The sequence below is a fragment of the Sparus aurata genome, chromosome 8 (genome assembly GCF_900880675.1).
Source record: "Sparus aurata chromosome 8, fSpaAur1.1, whole genome shotgun sequence".
NCBI classification, from domain to species: Eukaryota; Metazoa; Chordata; class Actinopteri; order Spariformes; family Sparidae; genus Sparus; species Sparus aurata.
This window is the reverse complement of record NC_044194.1, coordinates 32,972,547-32,987,174: the sequence shown is the minus strand read 5'-3', so window position 1 is coordinate 32,987,174 and position 14,628 is coordinate 32,972,547. Positions and strand designations below refer to the sequence as shown.

The 14,628-nt window shown below is 40.3% G+C and overlaps 1 protein-coding gene across 2 annotated transcripts in view; it reads right to left on the bottom strand.

Moving 5' to 3' along the window:
• Window positions 1-14,628, bottom strand: part of ska1 (spindle and kinetochore associated complex subunit 1) — an 84,200-nt gene that overhangs the window by 16,715 nt on the left and 52,857 nt on the right. Inside the window, exons 5-6 of one of the 2 annotated variants that reach the window (XM_030426957.1) lie at window positions 13,118-13,180; window positions 12,087-12,224 (exon numbers count right to left, since the gene is read on the bottom strand). In XM_030426957.1, coding sequence (XP_030282817.1) covers window positions 12,087-12,224; window positions 13,118-13,180 — 201 coding nt within the window. The remainder of the gene's footprint in view (window positions 1-12,086; window positions 12,225-13,117; window positions 13,181-14,628) is intronic. The other variant, XM_030426958.1, reaches the window with a different exon arrangement.

The following is a 14,628-nucleotide window of genomic DNA, read 5'->3' as shown; positions in this document are numbered from 1 at the left end:
ACTGAGATTAAACACGAGTTGTTTAATGTTCACAATGTATCGTTTTTCATGGGAAAAATGAGGTGCGTCCCCGGGACGCAGGACGCGTACCTAGCAACATCACTGCAGCAGATGTTGCAGATGCAGATGTTTCTTAACAATCATTAAAACTGTAACCAAATGAACATGCACCGTCCAACTAACTCTCTATCATTTAGCTAAGTTGGGAACTTGAACCCCCTCAAAGACCAATGTTGTCCCCAGACCACTGGTTGAGAATCACTGCTTTACAAAAAACTACATCTGATGCAGCCATTGTCGCGATTTTGTGTTGACAAACGCAGTCGAGAGCGTGGCTACTTTGGTGGTATCTTTATGGGGTGGGATGACGTATTTCCGCTTTTACGTAGATCCGGTGGAGAGCGTGCACTGTGATAGGTTTCCTTCTTTGACAAACACAGCTTGTGTCCAATAGTATTTAAGAAAAAAAAAAAAAAAAAAAAAAGAGCAGACCTGAAAGTAACGAGTACTTTTCAGCCTTCCAAGAAATTAACTCGAGTAAAAGTAAAAATATTCTTGGAAATGTATTCAAGTAAGAGTAATAAGTACCAAAGAAATCTAATACTCAAGTAAAGTACAAATCCTCTGGATATGTACTTAAGTACAGTACTCAAGTAAATTTACTCCGTTACTGTACACCACTGTTTGTAAGTATATATTGTCTATGTAAAGTAAAAGATGTGGGATCCAAATCCAGCTGAAGAGAATACTTTCTCCAGATTTTCCAGCTGCTCTCCGCTCTAGCGATGATGTCACGCAATCTAGCTCACGCAATACACATACATTCTTCAGATACACACGCTGGAGAAATGGGAGAGACAAAGATAAAAAATGTCTCGATAAGAATGAATGGGTAAATGGCTCCAAAACTCCTGCAATTTTTGAAACCTGTAATGGTTATCACCAAAATATTTATATGTTGAGTGAGAGGAGACATGGTTGAACTCGGTCATGTAATTTTTTTTCTTTAGAGTGAGAAATGAGGGCATAAAAGCGAGAGACAAGTCAGGTACTGTCTGCTTTTCTCACGAAATTTAGCTTCAAAATGAACATTGCGGCATATGGGGGAGCTGCTCCAGTTCCTGACACTCCCGTCTATGTCAAGTATAAGATGTGGGATTAAAATCAAGCTAAAGAGAATTTTTTCTCCAGTTTTTGAAGCTGCTCCCCACTCTAGCGATGATGTCACGCACTCTAGCTGACGCAATACACACCCATTATGAATTGAGAAAACAGGCTAAAACCCCTTAAAACTAAAACTGATTATTTCAAAACCGTACAGAATTTTTAAAATCTGACTACAGGTCTAATAATTCAAGGTCTTGTGACTCTTTTAGAGTTGGAATGGTGTCTCTCGGTCAAAGCATGTGGGACAAGAAGGGGTGAAAGGCGATGAGTTTTGAAGAGGATTTGAAGATTTTCCCATTTGACTCAATTTTAATTTTTTTGGGGAAAAAGCTGAATTTCTGAAAAAGTTGAAAAGTTAAAAAGTTGAAAAGCACAAGGCTGAAATAGCTTAAAAAGCTGAACATTTTAATAGCTGAGCGGTTTCTATAGCTAAAGGTATGCTGAAGTTGTAGGAGAATGAAATTTGAAAAAATCCCTGTGAGGATGAATGGGAGAAATTTTGCAGAAAAAGCTGAATATTTTCAAAAGTATAAAGGATAGAAAAGCCAAAACTAATAGCAGTAATGTCCTTAAAAAGCTGAAAACGAGAAGAGCAATAGTGTGAATGCTAAAGGCATTCACACTATTGTTCTTACCGCAATCACCTGAGTGCATGCGTCCCATGATGCAAAAAGCAACTTGAACAGGAATTCTTAACCGCTGTACTATCGTCACAATCATGCTCACCCCTCAGTATTTATACTATATAACATATATCCCGCTGCCTGGGTAGCTGGCTATTGGCTAATATGGCGAAAGTAGAGCCGCTATTGTTCTACTTTATGTTGATGTAGCTATTGTAATGGAAAGCACGGGCGCTCGTGTATTGATTAACTGATATTTTATTCCAAAAGTCGTCATAAAATAAAGGGAACCACCACATTTAACAGCCCGGAGGATGAAGTAGATAAACCCGGTAGAAAGAGTGCCCGTCTGTATGCAACGCTCCTTGAAGTACAGCGAACGCACCCGCAAAGAAGCGGGTATAATCTGATTGGTCAACAGTAGCCGGCCTTCTATTGGTTGACAGTGTTGATACACAAGAAAAATCCGTGAGCAGAGCAGAGATCCGAGAGCAGAACTTGACCTGTGAGCAGGTGTGTGTTCCAAGTGCGTGCACTTAGATCTGAGCGCGCAGACAATTAGATCTGAGCGCGCAGAGGGCACATTTGAATGCGAGCGACATTTTTGTGTGCAAGAAGGAGAAATGTGAGCACAGACATGTGATTTTTTACTTCAAGCAGACATTTTGAAAGAAAGCAGAAGAAATTTAAATGCAAGCAAAAAATGTGAGCATGAGGAGAAAAAATCTGAGCACGCGAAGGAGCTGTGTCTGAAAAGGAATGAAATCATGCTCTCAAACTGAAAATCTATGCTCTTGATTAATGACATGATTCTACTTCCATAGAAAAGCTGTAGAGTAAGAGGGCCGAAAAAGCTTAAAAAGGTGAAAAAGCATGAAAATGTCAAAAAGTCCAAGGGTGAAAGAGCTTAAAATGGCTGCACATACACTGGAGGAGGAGCAACCATGAAGCCAGCCAACAAGACTTCCTACATTTTGTATGCATACATTGTCTATGTTAAGTAAAAGATTTGGGATTAAAATCCATCTGAAGATAATTCTTTCTCCAGATTTTTCAGCTGCTCTCCACTCTATTGATGATGTCACGCAATCTAGTTTATGCAATACACACGCATTCTTCAGATACACACGCTGAAGAAGTAGCAGAGACAGAGATGAAAATGTCCCCATAAGAATGAATGGGAAAACGCCTCCCAAACTCCTGCGATTTTTGAAAAAATTGTAATGGTTATCTCCCAAATATCTATATGGTGAGTTAGAGGAGACATGGCTGAACGCGCTCGTGTCATTTTTATTCTTGTCGAGTGAAAAAGGAGGGCAGAAAAGCGAGAGACAAATCAGGTACCATCTGCTCTCCTCCAGAAATTTAGCCTCAAAATTAACATTGCAGCTTATGGGGCAGCTGCTGGACTTCTTGTCGCTCTCGGGCTTCAAAATCCAAAACTGTAAGTTCTACATCTGAAATAAGATCATCAGCTGACACCCATATATTGTCCATGTCAAGTAAAAGATGTGGGATCAAAATCAAGCTGAAGAGAATTTTTTCTCCAATCTTTGAAGCTGCCCCTCACTCTAGCGATGATGTCACACACTCTAGCTGAAGCAATACACACCCATTATAAAATCAGAAGAGGAGCTAAAAATCCTTAAATCTAAAACTGCAACATTTTCAAAACCTGAATATTTCCAAAAGTATAACAGATAGAAAAGCCAAAAGTAGTAGCCATCATGTCCTCAAAAAGCTGAACATTTTGATAGTTGAATGGTTTCCATAGCACAAAGTTTGTAGGAGAAGCGTGCCGACAAACGTAAGAAGGAATAATAATAAATTCCAGAAGAACAAAAAATATTAAAAATATATAATGAAATACCTAACTGCATAAGAATTCACCCCCTTTGAAGTAACTGAATTCAGCAGAGGTCCAGCCAATTGGTGCTAGTATTCTCACAATTACCGCAATCACCTGAGTGCATTGAATGTGTCTCACGTGATTGAAGTATAAAGACACCTGTGTCTGAAGTTCCAGTCACTGGTTTATCAGCCAGGAATTGGCTACAATTAAACCATGAATACAATAGAACGCTCCAAGCAACTCAAATTACATTGTTTGTAAATTCAGTAATCAATGTGTGCTAAAGAGTAGGATGAGGAGTGGAGAGGAGGAGGGGAGAATGCCTTTGGTAAGGTGTCGAAAGCCACATGTGGAGCAATTTTCTACATGGGGGTTACAAGAAGGAATCCAATCCAATCCAACTTTATTTGTTAAGCACTTTAAACAACCAACGTTGACCAAAGTGCTGTACAGAAAAATAAATGAGACATCATAAATAAAAAGACATAACAGCTTACATGAGGCGCAAAAGTACATATAATATACAACAATAAATTAAAAGAAATAAAACATGAGTAAAAATAATAGCCATGCAATAAAAGCAATCAAAATAAGGAATAAGATCAAGTAGATGAAGTCGACCTCTTACTAGGTGTCAAAAGCCACAGAGAAGAGATGGGTTTTTAGAAGTGATTTTAAAACCAACAAAGAAGAGGCCTGTTTAACGTGCAGAGGCAGATCATTTCATAATTTAGGAGCTGACACAGCAAAAGCATGGTCCCCTCTGAGCTTTCGCTTAGATTTAGGCACACTCAAGAGCAGCTGATCGTCTGACCTGAGAGAGCAGATGGGTGTATAAGGGCGTAGAAGCTCAGAGAGGTAGGGTGGGGCAAGACCATTCAGGGATTTAAAAGCAAATACATTTATTTTAACATGGATCCTAAATAAAATAGGCAGCCAGTGGAGTGAGGCTAAAATTGGGGAAATGTGCTCATATTTACGTGTGCCAGTTAAAAGCATGCAGCTGCATTTTGTACCATCTGGAGACGGTCGATGGAGGACCCACTGACCCCCACATACAGGGCGTTACAGTAATTCAGCCGAGTGGTAACAAAGGCATGGATTACCGTCTCAAAGAATTGGCTTTATTTTTGCCAGCTGACTCAAGTGGCAAAAGCTTGATTTGACAAGAGCCTTGATCTGACTGTTGAACTTAAGCTCAGTGTCCACTTTAACCCCTAGATTTGTGATGTTTGGTTTAATATACTGGGCCAAGGAACCCAGATCTACAAGGGGGATCCCAGTGGTGCTACCACAAACCATCACTTCAGTCTTTTTATCATTAAAATTTAAAAAGTTCAGAGCCAGCCAGGCCTTTATGTCATCAAGACACTTAAGTAACAGTCTGACAAAGTGTTCATCTGTCTTTTTAAGAGGCACATAAATCTGACTGTTGTCTGCATAACAATGGAATGAAATGCCTTTCTTCGTAAGTATGGAACCAAGTGGGAGCAAATAGAGCAAGAAGACGACAGGGCCAAGAACTGAGCCCTGTGGGACCCCACACGAGAGAGGAGCAGAAAAGGATACCGAGTCACCAAGGCTGACACAGAAAGTTCCATCAACCAAGTACGACCTGAACCACTCCAGTGCTATGCCCCTGATGCCCACCCACTGCTTCAGACATGAGATCAATATTTCATGATCCACTGTGTCAAATGCAGTAGTTAAATCTAAAAGCACAATGATAAAACAGTCATCATAGTCAGTAGCTAAAAAAAATATATCATTAAAAACTCTTAAAAGAGCTGATTCTGTGCTGTGCAGGGTTTTAAAACCAGATTGGAAAACCTCTGGGATATTATGTTTTTCGAGAAAGGCCATTAATTGACTGTGCACATGGTCTCCAGGATTTTATTTAAAAAAAAGGCAGTTTGGAGATAGGCCTGAAATTAGCAAGAACTGCAAGATCTAGAGCAGGTTTTTTTAATCAGAGGTTGTACCACTGCATGTTTGAAATTTTCAGGGACCACACCTGAGGACAGACTGCTATTAATGAGTGCAATAACAGATGGTCCTACAGTGGGGAAAACCTCCTTAAATAGTCGAGGAGGGACAGCAAAGTCCTTCTAGGCAAGTCATGCCACTCGGCGGCCATCTTGGCGATGCCTCGAAAAGCCCAAAGAGACCAGACCCCTATTTAAATGAATGGAGGCATGGTCAAATCCACCCTTTAACGTGATAGCAGGATGGAAAAAACATACAGACATGCTCGCCAGTGAAATAAGATACAAATAAAAACCAAAAAACATCGACTTTACCGTAGAAATTATGTTTAAAATGCTCTTTTCCTACAGGGGAGAACTCCACTGCGCATGCGCGCGGATTTACGACACCGACGTCCATCGTACGGCTGAATCTGTGCTGGCTGCTGTGCTCTGGCTCTACTCTACCTGACCATTGATGTATGGACCAGTTAATGTCTAAAACATCATTTCTTATCATTCACTCTATAAATTAGATAAAGACAGAGACGTGAAGGACTTTGATGGTCTCTGTCGTAAAAACTACTTGTGTGCATGCGCTGGTGAAACAACATGATTGGGCTATAATTTTCCCGGTTCGGCTGTGACAACGCAGGTGACTGGCTGTTGGTGAAAGGGGCGGGATATGCGCCACCTTTGGCGTCGCAGATTTCCCCATTCAAAATGATCAGAGTGATCTGTCTCTACAATAGTAGAACGTCTCTGGGGACAGCATCATTTGGAGAACCTGAGGGCTTCAAATGACCAACAATCTCCTGTAAAAAGGAACAAGTCACTGGCTCAAACTGGTTGAAGACAGCAGAGCAGGGGACAGAGTTTGACGGGTCATAAGCAGATGGTGAGATTTGAGCCCCGATTGGAGTGACCTTATCAATAAAAAAGTTAAGGAAGTTTTCACACACAGCAGGTGACACCTCAACATTGGCAGTCCGCAGGGCATTAAGAAGAGAGTCAATAGTGTTAAACATAGTGTCACAATAGTGTTGTGACAGTTTGACAGGAAAATATCAGAGAAATGTTTTCTTTTAGCATCTTTTACAGTTTTCTGATAATGACACCAGCAGTCCCTTAACATTTGAAAAGACACCTGCAGTGTGTCCTCCTTCCACTTGCGCTCAGCTCTACGGCACTCATGTCTGCGAGCATGAGTTGTGTCATTTAGCTAGGGCTCAGGTTTAGTTTTAGGCTGCCTGAATTTTAATGGAGCCACAGTGTCCAAAGCAGTTTGGCAGGTGGAGTGAAACCATGAGCTAAGCTCCTCTGTATTGCACACAGACTCAGGAATGATGGAGTTCTAACTGAAAGCAACCAAGAACGGAACAGTAGTGGAAGGGTTAATAATGTGACAGCGCCGAGCAGCAGCGCGAGGTTTAAATGTATTACAAGCAAGAGCAGCTTCAAATAATACAGGCATATGGTCACAAATCTCTAAATTAAAAACAGGCAAACCACATGATAAGACCAAGACCAAGTGTGTTTCCCTGTTCTTGTGTAGGTCCAGACACATAATGCACAAGATTAAAAGAATCAATGAGGTTTAAAAAGCCTTTTGCCATTGGCTTATCAGGACAACACACATGAACATTAAAATCCCCGACAATAAGAACACGGTCATATTTAGGCATGATTTCAGCCAGGAAATCAGAAAAGTCATTTAAAAAGTCCTTATTGTACTTAAGAGGCTGATAGACCACAGCAAACAACACTGTGTGAGAGCGGCCAAGCTTAAATAAGCTCAGTTCAAAGCTGGTGAAAGAGGATGACAGCAGTAGCTGCTTACATTTATAATGACTCTATTAGACAGTAGCTATTCCTCCTCCTTGGCCCGACGTCGGCAGGGAGTTAAAATAGCAGCAATCCTGCGGGTAAAAGTTCAGTGAAAGCGCTGGACTCAACAACACTCAGCCATGTCTCAGTCACACAGAGGAAATCCAATCCTCTGGACATGAAGAAATCCTTTAAGACACAAGTCTTGCTCCCTAGTGATCTAGCATTTACCAGGTCAATCCTGGCAGGAGCTGGCAGGTCTATGGCATTGGCTGGCCAGGGAGCCCGACACAGAGGGCGTAAGCTGCAGTGATTCACCCCGCGTCAGTGGGGACGAGGAGAGCAGGTAGTCTACTGGAAATTTCTTGGACCCAGAAATCGTGTTTCCTATACATTTTTATGATTGAAATGTAATCTAAAGGCCTAGTGGATGAAATTCAACTTGGTTGCCAAGAGTTGCATGTTGGGCAATTTGAGTAATTAGCATAATTGCCTAATTAAGGGGAGACACTACAGGTGAAGAATAGGGACATTTTTTTAACTAATGTGTATCACCATGAAACTTACCCAGTCGATTGCTTACATTAAGACAATTATTTTTTGTATTATGAGTTTTCTGAAATTGTATGTTTAAATATGCAAATGAAATATTGCAAATTATCTCATTAAATATGCGCTAATTTGCATACATTTCCAGAACATAAATCTAAACATTGAATAAAGCCAGGATCAAAATTCCTGTTTCATTTTGTTGACATATTATAGCCAAATGTTTTTATAGAGGGAATTTTGGATGTCTCTTTTTATCACTCCATAAATCAGAAAATACTGTCAACAGCCATAAAAAAACAATTTTCGCCCTGTTTTTAGAAATAAAATTTTATATAAATCAGGCTATGAATGATATATGAACAAACCCCTCTGTTAAAACCTTTAGAATATAGATAGGAATAAAACTGTTAAGTTTGGTGTATATAAGTGTTACTGAAGTGGAGATTTTTGGCTCAGAGTATGAAAAAAAACTCATTTTGACAAAACGGCCTTTAAAGATATGTATTGTATATGAAATCTATAGAAGGGTGGAGGAGGGGTGTTAAGAAACATTCGGCGCTTTGGGATTTCTGGATATCACAAACATGGACTTAGACTCTTAGATAACCTTTCGAACTTAACTAGAAGCAAAATTATAGCCATTTTCAGTTTCTCGCGATTAGGGGAAACATGGCAGGCAAACACATCGTTTTTTATGAACTGTCAATTTTGAGATTTTGGGTTATTTTGCTTCCATAACATGTCTTCTTTCAGACTAGTGGAAATAAACATCCAAAATACACATTTAGGTGTTCATTTTACTTCACTTTGTCTATTTCCTTCTATAGATTTCTTAGACAATACATATGTTTAAAGGCCTTTTTCTCAAAATGAGTTTTTTCTCATACTCTGAGCCAAAAATCTCCACTTCAGTAGCACTTACATACACCAAACTTAACAGTTTTATTCCTATCTATATTCTGAAGGTTTTAGAAGAGAGGTTTGTTCATATATCATTTATAGCCTGATTTATATAACATTTTATGCCTCAAAACAGGGCAAAAATGTTTTTTTGTTTATGGCTGTTGACAGTATTTTCTGATTTATGGAGTAATAAAAAGAGATATCTAAAATAATATGTCAACAAAATGCAACAAGAATGTTGAACCTCGCTTTATCCAGTGTTTAGATTTATGTTCTGGAATGTATGCAAATTAGTGCATGAGACAATGCCTCATTTGCATATGTAAACATACAATTTCAGAAAAAACTCATAATACAAAAAGTAACTATCTTAATGTAAGTAATTAACTAGGGAAGTTTCATTGTTATACACATTAGTTAAAAAAATTACCCTATTCTTCACCTGTAGTGTCTCCCCTTAATTAGTTAATTATGCTAATTACACAAATTGCACAACATGCAACTTTTAGCAACCAAGCTTAATCTTATCTGCTAAACCTATAGATGACATTTTAATAATAAAAGTTCATAGGAAACAACATTTCTGGGTTTAGAATGGGCCATATAGGGGTTTCCAGTAGACTAAGGGACCGCTGGGCTGGAACACGTCTTTTCAGGCCGACGAAATGTACCAGCCAGATGCGACAGGGTCCAGCGAGCGTCAGTGAATAACGAGGCTAGGCACGGCTCCAATCTCATTCCAAGCAGGCGTAAAAAAGCACACGAGACGGACCTTCAGCCTCACCAGCCAGCCGCTTCGTTTTCCCTGGCGGCGGGAGCACTTACACCGAGGCAGTGGGACAGGGGAGCGGCACAGGTGAGCTGGGACCCTCACCAGGAGCGGCTGTAAAGTTTCACGTCCTCCATTATCCAATTTTACTACATCTTCGGCAGAAAGTCGAAGGTCCAGCAGCGTTTGGCGATCATACGACATCCAGAGCAAGAAGCAAAACAAACAGCAAAAACACACACAGCACTGGAAGTGACAGACGGCAGGCCACACACACTGGCGCCATCTTGCATCCCACTTTTCATCTATGATGATCTGTGTGCAATAACCGTTGCTGGGATTCTTCACCACACAAAGCTTTAAGGGAGAGTGGCAAGGAGATAGCCACTGTTGAAGAAGACTCATTAAATCTCCACTATAGTTCACCCAAAGGCATGTTCACTAGAGAAAAATGACTAATTATACGTTGTCAAGAATAGACCGCACCACGAAAATGTCATTGAAATTAAATAATGGTTGTCAGACAAGGCTAACTTCCTGTTGCCAGTATCTGGCACAATGAATCAAATCTTAATCATTTGTATCATATTTGTACATAAGTTTCTGAGGCCTCTATCTTATCAACATAATCAATACTTTATTTATATTGTTACTCATTTTTTCAAGGAAATATGTTCTATATTTCTTTATCCCTGAATGGTCATGTCACATTTTTGTAATGTAATCTACATCATGCCTACCACAATACAAACACACGCTATTTTGCCATCACTGCACCAGCGATCACTTCTCATATGTCTACTGTAAAGGTGTAAGGTGCATCTTTGCCTGAACAAGGACAGAAACTGCTTTTGTGCCGACCACAAAGTGAAAGAAATAGGCTGTGAAAAGTTTTATGTATAAAAAAACTATGAGAGAAACTGCCTGAAATGTAGGGCTGCACAAAAAATCGTTAAAAAATCGCGATCTCGATTCACACATACACGTGATCTCATTTCTACACACAGCGATTCTGAAGCATTTTATATCTCGAGCCGAATCACAAACAAATGCTCCTATTTTCCTCCCGGATTTTTTGAAGCGCCCCCAAACGCAGCACGGCCGCTTCCTCCTCCCTCAACCTGTGGTAAAGCGTCTTTACAACACGTGATTCAGTGGCGGAAGCCCACCTGCAGTTGAGTGTTTGGAAGGAATGTGAGAAGCCGTTTTTAGACACGGCAGCAAGCCGCCAATCTGCCCGTCCTATTGACGGCTAGGTCCGCGGTTTTAGACAGAGGGCGGCAAATTGGGGGTCTGTTTTGGTCCGCCGATTTGCTGCCTCGGACGGTACACTTATTTCCGCCTCGACTGCTAGCTTGTTGTTGTAGCGACAAGCTAGGAACGGTCGCTACTTTCAAATTAAAAGCCCCCCGCTAAGAACCCAGTTCTAAACTCCAATGGGGTGCAATGTAAAGCTCTTATTTTGAAGACAAATTTGTTGTCAACTGTTTGCAGCCCAACTTCGGGCTTCACGTCACGTCACCTCTGAGGCGGCTTTTGGAAAAGGAAGAATATTATGCCTCCGTTTTAGAAAGCCGATCACAGCAGCTATCACATATCACCTAGCCAAAGCTACGGCCCCAATAAACACTGTACAACATGAGGTATTAGAGGATGCCCTCTCATCTTGGAGACTAATTTTTTTTTTACTTTTGTAAAAATCATTTATCATCCAGTGATAGAACTAACAAAACAAAAAAAACATTGCTTTTTCATACTACAATGTTTTTTTTTTTGTTTTGTTCAAGTTCATCAGTGCAATAAACATTTTGTGAAAAAAATCGTGCCAGAGAATCGTGATCTCAATTCTAAGCAAAAAAATCGTGATTCACATTTTTTCCAGAATCGTGCAGCCCTACTGAAATGTTCTATATTTTCAAAATGTTATTTGCATAATTTGTTTTGTATCTAAAATCAACATTGTTGTGAGCAAAAACTTGCCAAAAATGCCCAATGTATCAAATGTGATACAAAAAGTATCCCATAGACAAAATGATATGGCAATTTTTTTTTAACTGATTTTGTTAAAAGGTTTTATAAACATCACAGTTCCAAAAAATTAGAATTTTATGGCAATTTTTTGATGTGTCAGGCTTTATAGGGTTAAGTGGCGCTTACAAGAGTGTTGGGCAGGACTTATGCAAATGATACAATTCACAAAGGTGAGTCACTGACCTTCGTCACACCACCCTTCCCGGGCACACCCTTCAACGAAAACTTCAGGTTTTAATTAACTTTTGAAAATGACAACACCATTTTTCCCCTTGTTGTATTTAACATACAATATGCAGAAAAATGCTGCTGCACTGATCAAGTATGTTCCAATAACAGCATCAACAATATCAATCAAAACATCATATTATTTTGGATATTAAAGGGATAATACTCACTGAGGGATGCTCTCAAACTCTGACATGGTGATAAACGCCATCTCCCTGACAGCAGTTTTGTTTGACTTTTTGACATCGTCCAACTGAACAGGCTGAACGTCCACTGCTTCATTCTGGGTCATTACAGCTTCACTTTCACTGAGAGATGACAGAAATTAAACAGTTATTTTGTATTAGCATGGTATTTTTTTGATAACTAGTCTGAAAAAGAAGAAAGAAAAATATCTGGATAGAACCTATGACAGTACTGAAGTCAGAGAGTCAGTTAGAGAGAGTTTTATGGGATAAACACAGTTCATGTTGTTTGAATAATGAATAATGTATTGGATTTGTATAGCGCTTTTCAAGACACTCAAAGCGCTCTGACAGGGTTCCAGGTTCCATTCATTCACACACAGTCATACTGGTGGTCGTAAACTACGATAGTAGCCACAGCTGCCCTGGAGCAGACTGACGTTTGGGTGAAGAGAAAAAGATGCGTTAGCTACTCCTGTATAAGGGTGGGTTGACAGTGCAGGAGCATCAGGCAGATTTAACCCCAATTTGCCCTCTCAACAATCAGGGGTGAAATCTGGTCCGAGAACTTGGTCGATCCCAAAGGTCTGCGAAGATCATCTGGTAATATTAGGATTTCACAGATCTAGTCTTAAACCTCCTGAACAGCTCACAGACCCAATCAGGGCCGGCCCAGTAAATATCAAACATGTATGAGATCTAGAAATACTCTATCACCAGATCCATTCTGTCCCCGTTTTATCGGAGAGAAAGAAGGAAAGAGATGGTGCCTGGACGTGGGCAACAGCTTGCCCATGACCAAATTAGCATAAAATATAATAACATTGCAAAGAAGAGCGACACCTGTATAAGGTGGATCCATCAATACACATTCAAACTGCAGACGCATTCATTTGAGTCAGCTTTCACTATTATACAGAATCCAGTCTAAAGTTCAAGCACTTTACTGGTAACCAGAATTTTAGAGTAACACTGGTCTTAGAAAGTTATAGTAGCACATCTACAGCTGTTCATACCTGTAAAATGGCTCACATTCTCTCATCCACCAGTGCTGTCTCTCTTTCTCCTTCCCTCTCTCCCTGTGTTGTACAATTTGTTTACACATTGAATTAATACTTATTGTTAAACCTCCAGAGTGTAAAGCAATATCTTGTTGCCAGGTAATTTTTAACCAAATCGCATGTCCTATTGTACACATTGCACATAGCAGTAGGGATGTCACAAAAGACCACAAATTTTGCTTATACCGTTGAGGGACTGTGATGACATCTAGCATCATATTACATGATTATTTTCCTCGTAAAGCTGATGGATCGAACAAGGGAAATCAGTATAAATGCAGTGTTTCCCACACATTGATTTATTTGTTGTAGTCTGCCACAATATCAACACTGGCCGGCACATATTTATTTTCTATTTTTGAAGCTGTGCGTTCCATTCTCACTCACTCAAGACAGTGCAACCGTCAGTGAATAGCATGAGGTTATATACTTCAACACAGTGGAGCTGGTAAAACCAATGAAGAAGAGGAGGATGACTATTTAATGCCACTGGCTTGACAGAATCTTCCTCTGCAAAGACGGCTGGCCTCATCATCAAGCTCAAGCCCCCACAAAGAGCACCAGGTCTTGAAGCCAGTTTTTGTTGTGGCCAAGCAGTGTAATTACATTGTCATGTGAGGCACTGTAGACTTTATCCCAAAAGCTAACACTGTGAAAGAGGCATCTGTAATAGTAATAAAAGCCACAATACTGCTGTGAAATGACTCGTTTTACTATCCCTTTTCACCTGTTTTTGTATATATTCATATGGATGCAGTTATAATGTGTTGTGATTGAGATCCTGACCTGCCATGCATCCTGGAAAGTGACAAATTTAAGTTTTTCGCTGAATTACATAATTACCATCCGTAAACAGAACGCTGTCTGGCTCTATCACTCGCGGGGGAGATGCTGTTTTCTGGGGGAAAAATCACTAAAGTCTCGGTTGTGAGGGCCTACCGTCGCTGTGATTTTTTTAAAGACTAACTACAACAACATAATAGTGGAAGGAGACAACTTTGTCAGTTTATGTTTTTTGCCGGGGATAAATGCTATTTTTCAAAATGTGATGAAGAGTGGGTAGCAAGCCCGGTTCTAGGCATGGGCACGGGGGGGCAATGCCCCCCAAATGCTTCAGCTGTCCCACTAGACTGACCCCGCTTCATTCCGGAAAAAAAAAAAGTATATTCAAATATATAAAATTGCACCGTATTCCCATAAATGCTGCTCAGAGAAATCGCAGTCCATGGCTCTTCTGCCAACAGAGCCGCTGTCTCTCTCTCTCTCTTGTACCGTGCATACAGTCAGTAGCAGCTTCTCTCAGTTAGAATCACATTAGATACTACAGGCACTCCAGGCTTGTCAGTTGCTAGCATGTCGGCTAGCAACTGCTAGTAGTAGCCTAATCCCATCAGCGGCTGCTGCCCAGTTTGTCTCTGTCCCGCTCTGCGGCATGGGAAGTGTCACACGGGCAGGCTACATACCGG